The sequence below is a fragment of the Notamacropus eugenii genome, chromosome 6 (genome assembly GCF_028372415.1).
Source record: "Notamacropus eugenii isolate mMacEug1 chromosome 6, mMacEug1.pri_v2, whole genome shotgun sequence".
NCBI classification, from domain to species: Eukaryota; Metazoa; Chordata; class Mammalia; order Diprotodontia; family Macropodidae; genus Notamacropus; species Notamacropus eugenii.
The window spans coordinates 312,813,078-312,834,752 of record NC_092877.1 but is presented as its reverse complement, the minus strand read 5'-3'; the positions used below and the strand labels follow the sequence as shown (position 1 = coordinate 312,834,752).

Below are 21,675 nucleotides of genomic sequence, written 5' to 3'. Positions count from 1 at the left end.
AATTAAGTATTAAAATTAGGAATTTTGGGGACACCCCTATGTCACAAATTCAGCCACAAAGTTTTCAAGTGTATTACAGGTTAATTAAAGATTCCATTTTAGTTAAGTTTATTGAAATTAGGAACTGCACTAAGACTTTTTGGGACACCCGTGGGTAACGAGTCAGCCACGCAGTTGTGGGGGTCTTCCAATTTTAATGAAAGACCACACATTGCAGCTAATCTCATTAGCATGCTCATTAGCATGCGGAGCTGCCGATTGGGGGCAGCCCGTCCTGGGCGGTTCTCCGCGCTCCCGGTAAGGTCCAGTTCGGGCCAATCACGAGCAGCGCGCGGGCGGGGAAACTCTCCCTAGGCCGCGGCGGGGCGGGGTGGGGTGGGGGTGGTGTCGGAGGCTCCCCCCCCCCCCCCCCCCCCGCTGTGCACCGCCCCCCCCCCGCAGCGCTTCGCCCCGGGATGCCGGAGGGCGTGGGCCAGGCCTGCCCCGCCTCCTCGGAGGCTCTTCCCGCGCTCCGCGCCCCGCCCCGCCCCCGAGCGCGCGCGGCTGCGGACACTTGGCGGGAGCCCCGGCAGGCCCAGGAAGTTTGCGGAGCCCGGAGGAGTCGCCTTGGCGCGGGGCCGGGGCGCGGGGATGCCGCGCGGGCCGCCGCTCAGGGTCCGCTCCGGGAACCAGCAGCGCCCCGAGCCCGCCATGCGGCCGGCCGGAGGAGCCTGGGCCCACAGCCGCGCGGCGCTGGAGCGCCTGGAGTCGCAGCTGCGCTGCTCGCGCTGGTAACTAACGCCGGCCCTCCCCCTCCCCGGCCTGACCCCGGGCCTGACCCCGGACCGGGGGCCGGGGGGAGACTGCGCCCCCCCGCCCTGACCGGGGCCCCGCGTCCCTGACTGACCCCCCCCCCCCCCCGGGACCCCCTTCTCGTTCCGTTGGGATTGCTTTTAGCTTGACCCGCAAACCGAGAAGCACGCGTGCCGAGTGCGTGCAGTCCCGCGCGTGGGGCGCTTGTGTGTCTCGAGCGTGGGTCCGAGGGGTGCCGTGCCGCGGGACTGGCCCTGGCCCCCGGGGCTCAATGGGCCGGCGGTGGTCTCCCGCGCTTGAGGGGCCGCCTCTGGTCTCATCTCCTGGACGCGTTTCTAACCCCGGGTCACAACGGATGGCTGAACTAAATAGACGTTTGCTTAGGACTTAGGTGTAATTACACTTGTATGTGTGATATGAACCTAAGTACAGGTTCCAGCGTTCGTGTGTGTGACATGGCAGCATATTCCCCATATTATTAATAAATAGATTAAGATGAAGGGAGCTGCAAAGGAATAGCAAAGAAATGATTCTATTCGTAAATACCATATTGGTAAAATACGAATAGACTAATTCCCAACAAATGCAGTAATTGCGTCGGATGTACGTTACAGTGTTTTCCTTCGGGCCCTTGGGTTTTCAGGTAGAAATTATTCACCATAAAATGTTGTGGCCCCAAAGAGGTTTGGTCAATGTTAGTTCTGCTTCAGTTTGGCTGGAAAGGTGCAGACTTGGGCTCTGCCAACAGAATTGGAAGCTGGAAACCTGGCGGTGTTAGACAAGTGACATCTGGGGAGAGAAGAGCTCCCTGGACAAACCTGTCTCCCTTTTCTGTTTGTTATGGGGGGGGCAGGGCTTGGAGAGCGGTCAAGTGTGTAAAATTTAAAATCCTGAAATTTCCTTCTCTGCACTGTTTTCCTCTGCCCATCACATCTTTTACTGGAAGGTAGAAAGGGAAGGACTTAGAAAAACTTCCTAGTCCCTTATTTTACAAAGTGGGAAACTGAGGCCCAGAGGTGAAGGGCCTTGTCAGAGGTCACACAGGTCCATAGGTAGAGTGAGGTTGTAGGTGGGTGAATGGAAGAATAATCAATTAAGGTAGATATAGCTAGATATTAGGTCAGTTGTTTAGTGTGTGTGCTAGGCACTGTGTTCATATAAATTTAAACAAGACACAAATATGGCATGGGTTATTATTGTTCTCCAAAAATGATGGTGACTATTGTACAGAATGGAGGTATTTACATAGATGAATGCAGTCCGCAAGCATTTATTAAGCACTTGATATAACAGTAGAGTAGGTGGGATGACTTCATTTTATATTCTTTTAGTTGGGCAGTCAGGAATAAATGAAAAAGGAACAAAGGCTGCAAGGTAGATGCTATCAGCTGGACAGAACCAGCTTGTAACCTGTTGGATGGCCAGAGCAGAACAAAGCAGGCCAGAGACAGGAGAGTCAGGAACCAAAGGGAAATTTAATTTCAAAGTGAGGCAAATGATTTGCAAGCAAGGGGACCTGTACACCTAGTGGGTGTACCCGGTTTAATGTGGCTAAATGTCAATACTGTGGCCCAGACAGTGAGGGTTGGCAGCAGTTTGATTCACAGAAGGATTTCATGTTGGGTTCTTGTCTGAGCTCAGAATACCTGGTCAAAGCAATACAATAATGGTGTAATTTTACCAGAGGGTGAGCACAAAGGATTGTTGTTATGCCAAGCTCAAGGTACAGCCTGCTTTCAGTGCCTTACCTTTAGAAAACAATGTCTCCTAATTGTATCTTGACAGTGCAATTATTTCTTATCTCCATTTTAAGGTCAGGGAAGTAAACATCAAGGTTTGGAATCTAGGACTTTTGATTTCAGATACATATGCTGCTTCTATCTGAATTGGCACGACTTGAAGCCTAAATAAAAGTAATTAGGTGAAAGTCAAGAAGAAAGACCTTCCTCTCCCTCTCCTCTTACCTTCATGGGATACTGAGGATGAATATAAAACACTAGTGTAGCTCTGGAGAAAATGATTAAGTGGCAAAATATTATCTCCATTGAAGCAGGAGTCTGGAGGATTCTTGAAGATATGTAATTTATCTCTGTCAGCTCCAAGCACTAATTTGGGAAAGGAGGGGGAAGTAGACATGCATGGATTTGGGGAATGAGTCCCAGCTAACTAGACAAATATGAATTTTCCTTAAAGTAGGGAATAGAAATTGTATTAGTTTATCAACTAGCTAAATGAGGCTATGGACAGTTTAGTGGGTGGAGTGCCTGGACTTAAGAGATGTGCTACTTCCTAGCTGTCTAAGTGACCTTGGGCAAGTCATTGACCCTCTCTGAACCTCACTTTGCTCATCTGTAAAATGGTAATAGTAATACCTCCACTGACTCTCCTGTGGGGTCGTTGTGAGATTCTGAGATGGTGTATATAAAGTACTTTGTAAGTTAATTTAAAATGTTATAGAAATCTCATTTTATCTCATCCTGTAAAGCCAAATGAGTGTAGAAGAAACAGGAGGAGATTTGGGGTTGGGGGGCTGGAAGATGGACACTCTGGTTTTGATTCTACTTATTGAGCTGTTGCTTTCCTTCTGTGGCCGTCAATTTCCTCAAATACAGAAGGGGGTGGGTTGGATTTCTTAGTTTCTAAAGGCCTTTTCTATCCCCAAATCCCATGATCCTATAAAACCTTTGTCTTTGAATCCATATTCATATGGGAACCTCTTGATAATTGGTTTTCCAAAGGTATTTGTTTAGCCATCAGTGAAGTCTCCCATTGTAAATAAGAACATTGGCTATTTTGACGTGTATATTTTTGGAGTTTGGCTAACAGGAATCAGGCTCCACTGACCAGTGATGGAGTTCTGTGGTCAAGCCCTCAAAGCAAAATCAGCCCTCCAGCCCTTCTCTCCAAACCACCTAATGAATGCGAAGGAAAAAAGGACATAAAAAGATACCCCTTCTCCTCCATCATCTCCTGATGGCCAACAGAAAAGAATGAGGAAGAGAAATAGGGAGCCTAGATAATTATCAAACCAGGTAATAGATTTCTGGACGCTTCTAGTCAACCAGAATTTATTTGGTACCTATTATACCAGAGGCCCTGTGGAGGTACAAAGATAATCCTTGCCCACATAGGACAGTTTGATAGCATATGCTTAAATTCTGCTGGGGAAAATAGACTTTTTCATCATTTCTGCTGAGAAGTTGGCTGCAAAAAAAGGACCTGGACAGAGATTATTTCTGTACTTTGCACAGCTCTGTCTTTTCTTAAATTATTTCACTCTTAAAGTCAAGGTATCAGCCTCATGATTTCACATTATAGAATGTAGGGTGAAAACAACAATAATGTTAACAAAAATAACAATAAAAAACCATGTTAATAATGCCAAGGGCCAAGCCTGGAGTTAGGAAGACCCGAGTACAGAGTACAAATTTGGCTTCAGATGTTCACTGTGTGATCCTCAGCAGGTCACTTGAACTCTGTTTGACTTACTTTCCTCATCTGTTAAATGGGAGATTAAAATAGCACTTACCTCCCAGGGTAATTGTGAGGATCAAATAATATTTTGGGATAATAATTGTGAAGCACTTAGCACAGTGACAGACACATTGTAGGTGATATAAAGATGATGATAATGACGATGGTCATTGTCATCATCATCATCTTGGAAAGTCATCCTTTTAGCTCAAGGCTCAAATTCTTACTTTTTGAGCTGTTTATTCTAAAGACTGTCATTCTCTAGGAATTTTGCAAAGATAATTACTTTTGTCTTAACTTGTTTCTGCCTTGGCTTAAAAGCTAGCAAACAAAAACAAGCTAAAGCTAATTAGAATGTAAAGAGGTTAGATAGTAATACTTGAGTTTTAGTTCTCAGCCTCTGCTGTCATCCACTGTATGTTGGACTCTCCAGAGAGATAATACACATTTCAATTCAGCAAATGTTTTCTCTGTAAGGCCTGGTGATTGCTTACTGGGGATTCAGAGATCAAACAGAATAGCCCTTGACCTCAGGGGTCTTTCATTCTCTTAGTCTTACTGAGCTCTTTACATGTACTGCTTCACTTAATCCTTAACAATTTCCTGTGAAATAATTATTATCTCCATTATATTGATGAAAAACGGAGACTCCTGGAGTTTAATAAGTAAAGGGCCCAGTTAGAGTGGTGCCCCTGGGACCTCCAGGAATTTAACTCCCCTACCAGTGTGCTGGAGGCTTCAACCCACTCACATCTGGTTGATAATTCTCCAAAGTAAAATTAATTTAGTGTACGAGGGGTGATAATTCTCATATACTTCTGCTGAAAAGCAGTGGAATTTCATTTTTTTTCCTAAAGGAGTTGTGTCAAATGAAGTCTTGTTTTGCATCAGGTTTTATTGTATTCTGTCCAGAAGTTTTAATCAAGGAGGCTATTTAGTGAATGGAGGGATGGGGTGGGTGGATGGGAATCCTTTATTAAGCACCTACTATATGCCAAGCACAATGCTAGCTGTTGGAGATAGAAAAAAGTGAATGAGTTACAGATACCCTCTCCCCACACCTAATAATGTGTCTGGAGAAATAACTTCTACATGTATACAAGGTAATGGGAGTGGAAGGTAGGAGGAGGTACTAGCAACTGTGTTGGCCTCATCACCCTTGAGCTGAGATTTGAACAGGGATAAGGATTTCAAGAAGTAGAGGTGAGGACAGAGTGCCTTCTAAGGTCTGTGGAAAGGTATAAAGACTGGACAGAGAGAAGTATCCTTGGAGGGAATTGATTCCCCTTTGTAGTGTATAAAAGGGAATAAAGTGTTGCTCAGCCCAGAAAGGGAAATTAGCTTCTTCTGGAGATCCTTCACTAAAGCTCAAGGTTTGTATTTTATCCTAAGGACAGAAGGGTGAATGGAGCACCAGGCATGGAGTCAGGAGGATCAGAGTTCAGATCCAACCTTAGACATTTACTGGCTGTGTGACCTTGGGCCAAGTCACTTAACCTCCATTTGCCTTAGTTTCCCCATCTGTAAAATGAAGATTAATATATTATCTATTGTCTGGTGTTGTTGTGAGGATCAAATGAGAAAATGTTTGTAAAACACTTAGCATAGTGCCTGGTACAAAGTTAGCACTACTCTAACAATTCTAACAATAGTCTAACAAATTCTAACAGTAATACTAATAATAATAACTATTATTCTTGAATTAGAGATAGTGTTGTTTAAGTGGAGAGAAAGGTATTGATATGAGAGGTGATGCCAGTTGTGCTTGGCAGCTGATTGGATATGGGTAGATTAAGAAAAGGAGTCAAGGATGACTCTAAGGTTGTAAAGTTTGGTGAGTATATGGATTGTGATATCTTCCACAGAAACAGCAAATTAATTAAGAAGGCGGGGGTGGGGAGAGCATGCTCTGTAAGGAACATGCTCACTTTGATACCCTTACTGCACATTTTGTGAGAATTGTTCCACAGACAGTTGATGATGTTGGGTCTGAGAGAGACTTGATCTATAAGTCATCTTGATTGAAACCATGGTAGCAGATGGGCTCATGGAGACAGTGACAAAGAGTGAAAGTGATAGAAAACAAAATCTGTATCTGTTGCTTTCAAGAAAAACACCTAAAAAGCAGAAACATACACAGAATAATAATTCGGAACAAGATTTACTATTCATCAGGTGAATAGTAAAAGTTGCAAAAGTGCTATCAGGGTAAACAAATGAAAATTTGTAGCACAAAAATAATTAAATGAAGAAGATACAATACTCTGAAAGGGACCATAGACCACAAATTAATATTAGTATTAAATTTATTCTACAAATGCCTTAGCATCCGAAATTATGAAGGAAAAATTTAATTGAGTTAGAATGACAGGCAGAAATACAATAATAGTAAAAGACTTTAATACTTCTCTCAATTTTAGACAAATTTAACAGAAAGATAAAAGGGAAAATACAGAACAAATTATTGGAGAAACTAGAGCTAAAAGACATGACGTCTTCTAAATGGGACTGCTAAAGAATATCCATAATTCATGGTAACTAGAACTGTTAGAAAAATTAACCACATGTTATGGCATAGATGTTGCAAATAAATGTGAAAAGGCAGAAATAGTAATCACTTCCATTACAGATCATAATGCAATAAAATTACTAATCAGTTCAGGGAGGTCATGGAGAGAGTTTCTAACATATAGACTATCACCAGTCTTCAAGTCTCTTGAAATACCTCTCTTTGCAATACTTTGTGACTTTTAAGGTGTCTGAGTTTTCTGGGGGTTTTTTTGAGCATTTTTTTTTTCCATACTACTTAGGAATTTGCCATTTGGAGATTACATTGCTGACTTTTTATCTGCACAAGTGTGGTGATTACAATTACAATGCATCACCATTGTACAACTAATCAGTGCTAACAGTAGTTGGGGCAGCTAGGTGGTGCAGTGGATAGAGCACCATTGCAGGAGTCAAGGAGGACCTGAGTTCAAATTTCACCTCAGACACTTGACACTCACTAGCTGTGTGACTTTGGGCAAGTCACTTAACCCCAGTTGCCTCTTCCTGGGTCATCTCCAGTCATCCTGATGAATATCTGGTCACTGGATCCAGATGGCTCTGGAGGAGAAGTGAGGCTGGTGACCAGCACAGCCCTCCCTCACTCAAAACAAAGTCAAGTGCAAATCCTGTCATTATTTCTCTGATGGCATGGTTGTCTTCAGAAATGAAGGACAAACACACACGCTAAGAGTAGTAATGGAAGGCAGTTTCACTGCTAGGCTGTGGCAGTATGTGTGACCAGTATGGTCTGGTGGATAGAGTGATGATGGGTGTGGAGTCAGCAACCTTGAAGATCCTGCCTCTGACACTTACTGTCAATAACAGTAATAGTACCTGTAATATGATAGAACTGTTAGGATTCCCTAATGAAATATGTCAAATACCTGGCATGTCAGTTGTTACTGTGATGATGATTATGATAGTGGTGGTGGTATCTGTGTCATTCAAGAAACATTAACTGCGTACTGTGTACTATGCTGTGTGCCAGGAACGGGCAACTAGGTGGTGCAGTGCCTGAAGACTTTTGTTTAAATCTGGCCTCATACGCTAACTAGCTATGTTAACCTGGGCAAATCAGTTAAGCCTTTTTACTTTAGTTTCCTCGTCTGTAAAATGAGCTTGAGAAGGAAAAGGAAAACCCCTCCAGTATCTTTGCCAAGAAAACCCCTTAGAGGGTGTAATAAAGAGTTGGTCACAGCTGAGAATAAATGACTAAAAAATGTTTCAGGTACTGGGCTAAGCACTGGGATACAAATACGGATTAAAAAACAAAGGAAATCCCTCCCTTACACTCTAATTAGGGAAGTTAGCACACAAAAAAGAAGTTGAAAAGGTATGGGAGGAAAGAGGATACCTGGCTTACTGGCATGATGGGGAGTTCCAAAGACCAAAATAATATACCCCCCAAAAAGAATACAAATTCAAAGTCCAAAATAAAAAGGAAGACTTCAATCAATATAGTTGGTGGGAAAGGGGGAAAAAACTCTGCTGAGACCTCTTTAAATAGAAGACCTGCTCTTCCAGTCCAAGGGGAATGATGAGCTAGCTGTGAGTACCAGATGTGATTAGCTGGCTGCATTACCGGACTTGGTTTTTTTTGACCTTTAATGATACATAAGGTTCCAAAGTGATGTTGATAATTCTACTAGGCCAGATGGCTATTGATATGATGTAGGTCCAGGCCTCCTCAAAACTTCCAGAGCTACTTCAAAAAAAAAAAGAAAGGTCAGTCCTGTTCTTCCTTTGAGAGGCTACAGACAACACATTAGTAAGCATCGGGGAAAAAAAGTAGTTCCTAAACGAAGCAGGAGTTGACAAGCAGCGTGGCAGTGTATAATCCCAGGTTTCATGTAAATTCAGATTGTGACAGCTACTTAGTGAATTATAATAATTAGGTGTATATTTGCATTTTTGATTGGCTTGCAGTGATTTGGGGAATTTTCCAGTGTTCTTTTGTTTGTCTTTAGAATAACAACATTGAAAACCGATGTTTACTTTGTAGCTTTGAGATGTCTTTTTGTTTTTGTGAGTTTTTCTTTCTGGCTTTTCTGAGAGGAATGGGATTGCAGGAGTCAGCTTTGACCTTTCTTGGAGTAAGTGTGGGGGACAGTGGAAAGACCCCCAACATTTGGAGTCAGAGTCTTGGTCCCATCCTGCATGACCTTAGATGTCACTTAACTTCTGGGCCACTGTTAACTCATGTGTTATCAATGAAAGGGTTAAACGGAATGGATTTTAAGCCTTCCATCTTTAAATGTTCAATTCTGTGATGCCTTAGAGAGCTTTTGGTGTTCAGAACCCTCCTTTTTGATGAAGAAGGATTCTCAGTCTTGATACTTGTCCAGTTCCCCTTCCTGATGGAGGATTACTAGAAAATAGGTGATTGACAGCTATTTTCCTTGCTTTTTGTGCTTATTACCATATTTGTTGCTATGCTTTATGTGTCTGAGATTATTGTAACTCTTGTGTGGATGAGTAAGGTGCTGTCTGTTATTCACCCAGGACCCATTTCCTTCTAATCCCTTCTCGACTTCTATCTACTGATGCCTTCCCTTTCTTACCATCTGGACTTCTTTCTGAGATATTTCTGGTGGAGCTATTCCTAAAGCTGGGGTGCTGAATGAAGGGATGAATAAATGAATGAAAAACTGGTAGTTGCTTAAGATGTGCTAAGCTTAAGGGCCATGAAAGATAGCACTTGAAGCCAGAAAGACCTGAGTTCAGATCCTTCCTCTTAAGCATACTGAATGACCCTGGGCAAAGCATTTTTAAAATTGCAGTGTTCTAAGCAACTCCCTAAGATTATATGTTACAAAGATGTGCATTGATAGAGTTTCAATGAAAAATCACAACCCCAATCCTTATCCCAGTGTTCCTAGCGTTTTGCTAGAATGAGGAGTATTTATAAAAGCAAAGACAATGCTTTTAAAGGGGTTAGTTAATTGGTGGTTGTCCTTTCAGTGGGGTAGACTATACATAAAAGGAGAGGGATGGCCAGTGAAGGGCACTTTGGGTTTGTGAAGTTTTTGAAAGGGAAGTTGAGTAAGGGCATAGATTAAATAGAATGATAAATCTCATCTAGGAAAGATGGCAAAGTTATTTTGATCATGTGTCTAGAACTGGAATGGAGGAGGGAGGAGATTAGGGTTAGGGAGGGGATCCTCACTAGGCAGTTGGGGAGTATCTTAGAGAATAAAAAGTGAAGTAGCCGAAGTAGGCATGCTGACTGGATAGAAAATATTTTTGGAATCCCGTTGCCTACTCTGTGGCTCTTACTCATTTAATGGAATATGTATTTCTTTAAGGTATAATAGCCTTGAGTCACTTAGCTTTGGGGATCATCTAGTCCAGTCACCAAACTGGAAACCAAAGTGACATGCTTGCCTAAATAATCAAGTAGAGGCAGAATTCAAGCCCAGTACTGACTGTAAAATGAAGAGGTTGAATTCTACCTCTAAGTTCCCTTACAACTAAATTTTTAATTTTCTATAATTCTGAGTCTATATTCAGTGCTCTTTCCATTGTATCACGCTCAAGTGTCTGAAGTCAAATTTGAACTCAGGTTCTGCTTTCAGGCCTGGTTCTTGGGTATATTTTTAGGATGTTTTCTATTTAAAAATAAAACCCATTGTATTTTTATACAACACATAGCACAATTCTCTTCATCTAAGTGGTTGGCCAGTAACATTAGAATGAAGTTTTAGGCCACTATAGAAATTTCGATGATGCTTATCTTTCCCCCAAACAGTCCATCCTCCCCTCAGCTGCCAAAATTATCGTTCTAAAGGTCAGGTCTGACCATGTTAACCTACCACTCAGTAAATTTCAGTGGTTCCCTATCCTTCAAGGATTGAATATAAAATCTTTGGCATTGAAAATTAATCATAACTGTTCCCCCTTACCTTTCCTGTCTTCTTATATCTTTCACCACTTCCCCACTCCTGTATTCTGATCCATGGATTGCCAGTCCTCAAACAAGACACCATCCCCCAACTCTGGGCATTTTCACTGGCAAGAACCCTCCTTCATCTCTGTCTACTCACTTCCCTGGCTTCCTTCACCCCCCAACTAAAATCCCACCTTCTGCAGGAATCCTCTTCCTATTCCCCCTAATTCTAGTGTCTTTCCTCAATATACATTTATCAAGTATCTCCCAGTAGTCTAGGCTCATGCTAAGCCCTTCTGTTGATTACCACCAGTTTATCCTGTAAGTGTCTTGTTTGTACCTAGTTGTTTACCTCCTCTCTCCTCCATTAAAGTTTGAGCTCTTTGAGGTCAGGGATTTTCTTTTACCTTTCCTTGCCTCCCCAGAGCCAGGCACATAGTAGATGCTTACTAAACATTCACTCACTAACTGACTGATTAAACAAACCAAATACCACTCTATTGTAAATTCTAAAGGAGAGAATAATATTTATTTTACTATATTGTATTTACTATATTACATACTATATTTACCATATTGTTACTATATTATTTACTAAAACGGTGAGGTGACAATTCATGTTCAGATAAACTTTCAGGTTTACAAAATGCTATGTTCACCACCTTGTGAGTTAGGTATTTTAATTATTATCTCCATTGTACAGATGAGGAATTTGATGCTGAGGTTAAATGACTTGTCCATGATGATGCAACTTGTAAAAGACTGAGGAGCACTGTGATCCCAGGTCTCCTGACTCCTAAGTTCAGTCAATCAATAAACATTTATTAATCACCTACTGTGTGCCAGGAACTGTGTTCAGTATTCTATCCACCATGGCTAACATGACTCATCAGTGAGAAAATGGGAACTTTTATTATGTTGTAATGGGGTGGATGTAACTTGTACCTAATAGGTTGTCCAACTACCCACAGCTTTATAATTAGTTGAGGATATGAAATTCAGATCCATGATGGGCAATACCCATGAACACCAGCTTCTTTAAATTGAACTGCTTCTGTGATCCCTCCCTAATCAAAGCAGCTGAACACTGCTTTTTTAAATAAACATTTCCTTGCCCTCACCAGTGCCATAGTCAGAAGCTGCATGTAGTGAGTAATCAAAGAGTATTTTGTGATAAGAGAGCCATGGAAATGTATTTAGTAAAAGTTCTTTAGGTGAGGACTTTTAGATATCTTGTTCTGCTTGGGAAGTCAGTCAGCCCTTACCCAAATGTCATCTCTTTCTACAGGAAAATCCTTAAGAGAGGGTGATAACTAAACCCTTTCTGATTTTCTTGGGTCTACTCTTTTGATTTTGTATCTCTTAGGAGACTGTTTAACTTGTCTCTAAAATGGAGATCTTTCTAAAATTACTTATTAATATAGGCATTCTTTTTTTAAAATTAATTTTTATTGATTGTTTTTACATCACCAAATCCTCCCCCAGGTATTCCTCTCCCTTCCCAGAGAGCCACCTCAAATAAAAAATAATATTTTTAATTAATAATTTAATAATTTTTTAAGTTTAAAAAAGAGAACAAGAGAAAAAAAGCAATACTGATTAATATACTGCAAAAATCTGAAAATATGTGCAGTGTACCATACTTGCAGACCTCCATTGTCTGCAGAGATGGAGTATTTTCTTGCATCTTTTCTTTAGAGTCATGTTTGTTCTTTGTAATTTTTCAGCATTCGCTTTTTACTTTTTGTGTGTTTTTCTTTGCATTTATGTTGTTATAGTCTGTGTGTATTGTTTCTCGATTCTGTTAACTTCATGCTGCTTAGTCATGTAAATCTCTTCGTGCTTCTCTAACTTACCACTTCATTATTTCTTAGAGTACAGTAATACTCCATCACATTCACACGACCACAGTTTGGTTAGCCTTTCCCCAATTAGTGGACATCTACTTTGTTTTCAGTTCTTTGCTATCACAAAAAAAGTGTTGCTGTAATTGTTTTGATGTCTTGGGGGACTTTCTTACTTATTAACTAATTAATTATTCCTTGGGTATAAGCCTAACTGTGGAATCTTTGGGTCAGAGGACATGGGCATTTTAGTCATTGCTTAGCAATGAAGACAAAATGGTCATTCTTAACAGAATCCTTAGCTTTTGGGCTGTCTCTGAAATACTTGTTCTGCCTCACTAATCTCCCCCTGCCCCCATTATTGGGTTTTTTTTATTGTCAAGCATTTTTAGTTTTAATTAACTTTTTTTGTATATTTCAGTATTAAATGAGCTTTTCTCCAGCTTTAAATACCTCGAGACCCTTTGAAATGGGAGACATTATGTAATCATCTTTCTTAGATTAAATGACATCTGATGTCTAACGGACAACTTTGCTTTCAGTTAAAGCAGAGTTTTGCCTCAATAGAACTTTTCTTTTCTTTTTTTTTTCCTTTTTTTATGTGTGCAGAGAATTTGCATATCATTAGGCCCTTCATTTCTTAAGCTTATTTTTGTCACTGCTTAGTTCTTCTAAGTCAAAGGATTATGACAGCAGAGACCTTTTCTCATCAGCTGCTTGTGATGTCATAGAATTATAATGGCAGAGAAGGGGAAAAAAGCAAAATCCTTGAATTTTCAAGGAACAGAAATCCTGTTATGAAAATGTCCTTTGTTATATAAAACCCAGCAGTGACTAAAAAAAAGAAAGAAAGAAAGAAAGAAAGGCCTGGAAAAATGTCTAGGCTAGAAGTAGAAATCATAGCAGATTAGAAGTAACCTTCAAAATCACCTGGACCATATCAGATCATAATGAGATTCTCTACAGTTGGTCATTTCATTCATTAATAAGCATTTGTTGACCAGTCACTATGGGCATAGAGCGCTCTGGTGCTAAGGGGATGCAGTGGAATTGTAAGACCTGACCTGGTCTAGTTAGGGAGATGGGCATGGAACAGTTTATGAGGAGTACTAGAAGTCAGTGCTTCATTTAGACAGACCTCCTGCTAAATAACCTAGAGGCCCAAGTAAGTGGTTTATGGGACTGGAACTAGATTCTGAAGGATAGGTAGGATGGAGGGAGATGGTCTGGTGTGTTGTACAGTTTTGAACTTGAAGAGTTGCCGGGCCTGTTTTCCCATCTTAGGAAGTCATTTAACTGCCCTGGGTTTCTGAATTCTCATCTGTAAAAGGGTGGGGGTGGGGTGCTGGGACCTCTGATGTCTCTTTGAATTCTAGGTTTGGTTCTGTGGTCCTGTTATCAAAGTGCGTGGAGGAGGAGGAAGAAAGGGCATTCTGGGGTAGTAAAATCCTGGAATAGGAAATGGATGTGATGGGTTTGGGAGGGATAGTAGAGAGACCAGTATGACTTAGAGGAGAAGGTTTATATTAAAAAGAAGTAGGAGATAATATTGAATAGGTAATATGGGGGTAGGTTATAGAATTCCTGAGTGCCAGATAAAAGAGTTTCAATATTATTATCCTTTAGGTATACTTACTATGTACCTGGCTCTGTATAAACAAGACATCCCCTTCACTCAAGGTGCTTACTATGTTCTAATGGGGATGTTTTTGTTCTGTTGTTTCAGTCATGTCCAACTTTTCATGACTCCATTTGGGGTTTTCTTGGCAAAGATACTGGAGTGGCTTGCCATTTCCTTCTCCAGCTCATTTTACAGATAAGGAAAACAGGGTCACACAGTGAGTAAATGTCTGAGGCTGGATTTGTACTCATGAAGATGAGCTTTTCCTTTTTCTAAGCCCAGTACTCTATCCACCATGCCACAGATAGCTCTTAAAGTAGAGCTAGAAAGTCAAACTTGTCTGGATCTGGGGGAAATCTCACTTATCTGAGCCCAGGGACCCAAACATAGAGTCCTGGGGATTCTGGTGGGAGGGGAATATGAGGGGGACTAGAGTGGAAGCATCTCGATCTGGTAATGACTGCTGAGAATGAAGGAATGAATTTATCAGGCACTTAGCTTGTGATCAGCTTTGTGTTAAGCCCACAGGATGAGTTCCCTTTGGTAGTCTGTCAAAGCCTATTGACTCCTCTGAATAATGGTTTGTTTTCAATATTTTCAATTAAAGAAATGCTAAATTTCACATAGAGTTTTGGACTCCCCTGAAGTCTACCCATGAGCCCTAGATTAAGGGAGGTAAGACACCAATACAGATAGCTGTTTTCCAACATATGTTAAGTGTGGGGCAGTTAGGAGGTGCAGTGGATAGAGCACTGGGCTTAAAATCAGGGACACTCAATGAGTTCAAATTCAGCCTCAGACACTTACTAGTTTTGTGACCCTAGGCAAGTCACTTCATTCTGTTTGCCTCAGTTTCCTTGTCAGTAAAATGAGCTGGGGAAGGAAATGGCAAACCACTCTAGCATCTTTGCCAAGAAAATCCCCAAAGGGCTCACCAGCATAACTGTAAAGGACTAAACCACAATAAATATGAAGACTGTCTTAAATCAGTGATCTAAAAAAAGCATACAGACTGTCAGCCTGGGAGAAATAAGTGGGGGAGTCTTACTTAGTCAGGACGACAAGGACATCTGGCATGTGCTACTCATTTTTATCAAGTGAAATGTGATAGAAAAAGTCAGGTATTGTGAGTTTTTAAAAAGTAATGGCTTGTATAATGCCAGTGAACACCCTTTTAGATCTCTTGAGAGCAAAAATGTGGTTGTATACTCTGCTTTTGTGTCACTTCTGAAAAGCTCAATTTCACTTTAATGCTTTTAGCTACTAAAATGTGCAGTATGACACTTTTGATCTTTCTAGAGATGCGGAAATATTTTTATTGATATGTGATGTGTATACACAGGGAATGGGATATAATGCTGTAAATACTTAAAGGGGTCTAGGGATACTGTCGCAAACCAAGCATGGAGCTTGGTGCTTACATAAATCCTGGCCTTTTCATATTTCCCCTCCCTCCCCTTGTGGCATATTATAACTTTTTACTTGGTTTAATAGAGCAGTTTCTTTAATAGAATTAGCTGATGCATTTAGGTGTTTTCAAAGTCCTCACTTCTGGGTTTTAGAATGACAGGTACACTAATGCATTATTGGTGGGGCTGTGAATTAGTAAAACTATTCCAGAAAACAATTTGGAACTATGCAAATAAAGTGGGTAAAATGCTCCTTCCCTTCTACCCAGATATTCTGCTTCTAGCCACATACCCCAAGTAGATTATTGACAAAAAGAAAAGGTCCATATATGTAAAAAAAATATTTGACAACATTTATTGTGGTAAGAAAGAACTAGAGATAAAATAGATAACCATTAATTGTGGAATGGCTAAATAAATTATGGTGCATGAATATGTAGTAGGGTATCACTATGCCACAAGAAATGACAATTTGATGACCATTGAGAAGGTTAAAGAGATGTACATAAAACTGATGCAATCCGTCAACATGCATTCATTAAATACTATATACCGGACACTGTGCTAAATTCTGGGGATATAAATAGAAGGGGAAATAAAGACTGACCCCTGCCCTCAACACTTAAAAGAGAACTGAAAAAGGGAGGAGGGGAGAAAGTGCCCAGCTTTTCTGGGGCCATGCAGAGTAGAGGAAGGCCAAAGATTTCTTAATCCCTTTCCTAGATGCATTGCTGTCTGTCTGTTGTGTCTATCTACCTACCTATCCATCTATGAAGCTGCCCTCCAAGCAGTGTTTTTCAAACTTAGTCTACTTACCCCTTCCCTCCCATGGCTGCCATTGGTCATTGTTATCATCCCACTATGATTCTTGGCTGCAATGAATGACTACTTCAGATGAGCCTCTGTTAGCATATATATGTGTCATATATAAACTGTGGTTGTTGTCCTGTGACTGACATGAACACTTTGTGATCCTATAGATTAGTTTCTCAGTTTTTCCAGCCCAAATTGTGTTTCTGATGCATAAAATAATGTTCTGTGGAATGTTCTCTCACCTTCTTCAGCCTTAGCACTATGCCTAGAAGCCATGCCTGGGAGGAGCAGAATGGAAGGAAAAGTGGTTTAAAAAAATTGTGTTTTAACAAGTGAAGGACCTCTTGGGAATAAGTTTTGTAGACTTGTAAAAATTCATATCATGTTGGTCAACATCCAGTTTCTGTGGAAAGGATAGAGCCTCATGGAGTGTGTGTGTGTGTGTATGTATGTAAGTGTGTAAGTGTGTAATAGAGAGAGATCTTCAAGAATCACTGTTTCAGAGATTTACCTTGACAGTTCAAAGAACTAAAAGACAATAGGTTTTAAGTATTAGTGTCAATTTATGGCATCATGCATATCATGTGTTTTCCTCTTTATCCTGGCATGGTATATATTTATGAAGAGATGGGCCAGTCTAGACTTTTGCTGGCATAATAGGTTTACAATATAAATCAGATTTGCCATTGGAATCCTATAGACAGGTTTTAATCCAACCTTTCATCAGAGAGTAATAAGCTGTCACCTGAGCAGTATACCTCATTAATATCCTGTGTTTAAAAGCCAGGGCAATCTAGGCTGGTACGATAGAGCCTCGGGTATATTTATACCTCAGGGATAAAAGTGATCTTCTTGCATCTGTCTGCTTATTGACATTGTTGTTTCTTCAAACAGCATCAACATCCTGAGGGAACCTGTGTGCTTAGGAGGATGTGAACATATCTTCTGCAGGTGAGTGACTAAGGCTTGAACCAAAAGAACTGCATTAGAATTGAGTCTCACAAAACACTCTCTATGGTATTTAACGTTTTATTGTCAGTATGGAACTAGGAAGTGTTAATAGGTTTTATGGCATGCCTAGAGGGGAAGAAAATAGCTGTCTTTTAGAGAATCTAAACAATTGTATCATGACTTTTTGTTTTATAGCAATAGGTATTTTTACTGTGGATCTTAATGATAGATGTCACTTTCTAGTAATTGTCAAATTTTATTGGTATAGGTGTTGAGTCTGGCCAGAAAATCAGAAAACAGTTTGTCAGTTTACCAAATTCCTTGCTTTGTATTCAGGTCATTAGGTTTTTGTGTTTTATTATACATATTTGTTTAATTTATCATTCACATATATAGATATATGTACATATGTAGTTTATGGAATACACTATATATATATACAGAGAGAGAGAGAGTGAGTATATGTAATTCTGCTAGGTATGGGTATGCAGAGATGTAAACAGGACAAATTCTTGTCCTCAAAAAGCTTACATTGTATTAGGGCAGGGGTTCTTGGAGTATATGAACTTGTTCTTTAAAAAAATTTTTTAATAGCTATATTTCTTTTTGAAATATATTTTTATTTATTCCATTAAATACTTTTTGATTACGTATAAACATTTTTTGATTTTCATTCAAAAAAATTTTGTGTTCCAAATTCTCTCTTCTTGATATACCCTTATCCTTTGAGAAGATAAACAGATATGATGTTGATTGTGCATGTGAAATCATGTAAGACATATTTCCACATTAGCCATGTTGCAGAAGAAAATACACATACACAAGAACCAGAAAAATACAGAAGGTGAAAAAGGTGTACTTCAGTCTGCTGTCATAGTTCATCATTTCTGTTCCTGGAGATGGATAGCATTTTTCATCATGGGTCCTTCGGATCTGTCTTAGAATATTGTCTTGATTAGAGTGTCTCAGTCTTTCACTGCTAATCATTGTTATCATGTACAATATTTTCATGGTTCTGATTATTTCACTTTGCATCAGGTCATATAAATCTTCTCAAATTTTCCTGAAATTTTCCTGAAACCATTCCCTTTATCAGTGCTTATAGGACAGTAGTATTACTTCACAATCATATACCACAGCTTGTTAGCCATTCTCCAATTGAGAACTGGAGAACTTGAGTTGAACTCTTCCAATTTTTTGCCACCACAAAAAAACAAAAAACAAAAAAACTGCTACAAATATTTTTGTACAAACATGTACAAATGTCCACTTCCCTTTTCTTTATCCCCCTTAGGATCCAAATCTAGTGGTGGTATTGCTGGGTCATAGAATATGTAATTTTATCACCCTTTGGGCATAGTTCCAAATTGTTCTCCAGAATGATTGAACTGGTTCACAACTCCAGAAACAGTGCATTAGGGGAATTTGTCCATATCCCCTTCAGCATTTATCATTTTCCTTTTCTGTCCTGTTAGCCAATCAGATAGGTGTGAGGATTTCTCTAATCAGTGTTTTAGAACATTTTTCCTGTGACTGTTGATAGCTTTGATTTCTACTTCTGAAAACTGCCTGCTCATTTGATAACTATTTAAATAAAATTGGTTTTCTTTGTAATCCTAGATATTTTGTTATGTAGTCAGAAATATTGTTTTGAGAAGGGATCCATAGTCTACTTCACTAGACTGCTAGAGGGCTCCATGACGCATGCATGCATGCACGCACACACACACTAAGTACCCCCGGCTATTGTTTGAATTGGGAGAAATCTAGCTCTAGGACATTTTAAGCCCTTCAGCCTTTAGGATTTTAGGGCTAGCTCTGGGAGCATGTAGTTTGGGGGTAAGGGAGTGGAGTGGGTGAAGGAGGAGAAGACTCATGTCTAGGCTGGGATGATTTGAGCAGATTCTTCATATGTGAGAAGTCAGTCCCAGGAGGCTTATTGCGTTTCGTATGTGTACATCAGTCAGTCAGTAAACATTTATTAAGTGCCTTCTATGTGGTAGGCAATGTGCTAAGTGTTACATAAAATAATGATGTAAGGGAAAACTGATGGGGACTACTGTACAAATGAGACAAGGAACTCACAGCTGGTTTAGCTGTGAAAAAGTAATGTGTAATAATTGATAAGAGCTGCTTGCCATTTATATCTAATTATCACACTGCAGTAACAGTTATTCAAAAGATCAAATTTTATTGTAGGTTTGATTACATCTCTGAACTTTGTTCATGGGAGTAGAAAATTAGGTTTAATTGTGACTCCAACACTTCTTGACTCGTGACCTTGTGCAAGTCAGTTAACCTTTCTGTGACTTGGTTTTCTCTCCCATAAAATGGGAGTGATAATTCTTGTGTTACCTATTTCACAGAGTTGTGAGGAAGAGTTTGGAAACCATTAGAAGGCTATATAAAGAGAAGTTGCTGTTATTCTAATAAAACAAATGCCTTCCTTTCCAAAAGAAAATAGCTTTTTGTTTATGTAGCATATTTTTCTTACCCCTTCTCTCTTCTGATGAGACACAATCCAATTGCTACTTTGTGTGTGAAACCTTTTCTTTTTCTCTGCTTCTTCATCCCAACTTCGAGTTAATTATCTTTTATTTATTTGGTGTTTTTTCTGCTTGTATTTTTATATAGCTGCTTGAGAGTAGATACTCTCATTCTCTGTTATTGTTTTGCCTCTGCAAAACTCAGTCTCTCTCAAGAACTTTGGATTTGACTGTGCATCATGGGAGACATTGGCACAATACTGTTCAGCATGGTGTGCCCACATCAGAAAGGGTACTGTGCTCTTTGAGCAAAGCAGAATTGAGACAGCACAAAGTAAATGCAGGATGTGCAAATTTGAGATATCCACCCCAAATATTCACACACGCTATCTGTGCCCAGCCTGTGGTAGACTATTCCGAGCTCATATTGGTCTAATCAGCCACAGTTGGATCCACTGAAATTTCACTTTACAATGGTGATGCCATTTTGGTCCTCTTCAAAGACGAAGGACAACCACCGCCTGGGAAATAGCATGGTGCCTGGCTCATTGTAGGTGCTTAATAAATACTTGATGAATGAGTGAGTAACACAGCCTTAGAAAAGTCCTGCTCCTTTTAAAAAGAGAAAATTAGAATTCACTTGTGCTATAGAGTTTACACAGTAATGACCAGCACTGTGAAATAGGTTAAATGACCTGTCCTTTTTCAAAGTTAGAGCTATCAGAACCAAGACGCAAGCCTGACTAGGTTTTACACCTCCAGGCCTCTGCAGTGCTCCTCTCCTTGCTGTCCTATAGTATTCATTTGCGTATTGCTTAGAAATGGTGAGCACAGGAAGGTACTGATGATTCACTACACCATCCAGTTCGTTGTCTTGTATGGTACTGAAACTTAAGGCCAGTGCTCAGATTCTTTGCATCTTTGGAATCTCTCCATCTTCTGAGTATTGTCTCTGTATTTTTTTTTTTTTTTACAAATGTTATAAATATTGGAATCCTCTACACCTGGACAGTGTATATTATGTATAAGCTTATACATGGTCTGCCATAGTGTAATGTACAAGTATATGTTATGTATAAGCTTATACGTAGGCTTATACAAAGCTTATAATAAGAGTTTAGAGTACCTAGAATCTAGGTATTCTAGTCTAGATAGTCTAGACAGTCTGATTGTCTGATATGAATGGCTCTCAGGGAACAGAAAAAAAAAGCCAGTGGTAACTGAAAAGACAAAAAGTTTTTTTGATTTTTGTTTTTTAATGAGCAAATTTGCTACTGATTGAATGGCATGTTTTCTAAAGGCTACATTTGGCATTTCAAACTATATTGAAAGGTAACATAGAGGTGGTGGTCACTGTGACAGTAAAACATCATGTTGCTACACCATAATTTTAAATTTTCAGAGAATTCTCCTAAGCAGTTTTACCATGTTGTCAACACTGGCCTTTTTGGGAAGGCTTGCCAAATTCCGCCATTGCTAGTGCCAATTCTGCATCCTTGGATCTACACAGAATGAGGATAGATGGACTGTTCTTGCATGCTGAAAAGGCTTTTGTAACAAAAGAGGAAAATCCTCTCATAAAAGCCTCAGGTATTGCATGCTTACCTTTGCTTTAAGAATCTGTAGGCTAAGTGTGTGGGTAAAACATGATGTCATTCCTATCTTCCTTTCTGTAGCTTCAGACCCTCGGCTTGCCAGATACTAGCCAAACAGTAGTATTGCTAAGTAGTGATGATTCTCATCCTAGGGAGCAAGGATTAATTTTCAGGACTTTTTCCCCCACAGTCTAACCCCCTCCCTCTCAGGTTACCACTGATTCAATATCTAGTCTAGATTTAAGATGTTATTC

General features: G+C 40.0%; 1 protein-coding gene across 1 annotated transcript in view; it reads left to right on the top strand.

Annotated features, from left to right (window-relative positions):
- Positions 1 to 507: 507 nt before the first annotated feature.
- Positions 508 to 21,675, top strand: part of BARD1 (BRCA1 associated RING domain 1) — a 134,353-nt gene continuing 113,185 nt past the window's right edge. Inside the window, exons 1-2 of the mRNA XM_072617501.1 lie at positions 508 to 770; positions 17,284 to 17,340. Coding sequence (XP_072473602.1) covers positions 631 to 770; positions 17,284 to 17,340 — 197 coding nt within the window. The 5' untranslated portion in view covers positions 508 to 630. The remainder of the gene's footprint in view (positions 771 to 17,283; positions 17,341 to 21,675) is intronic.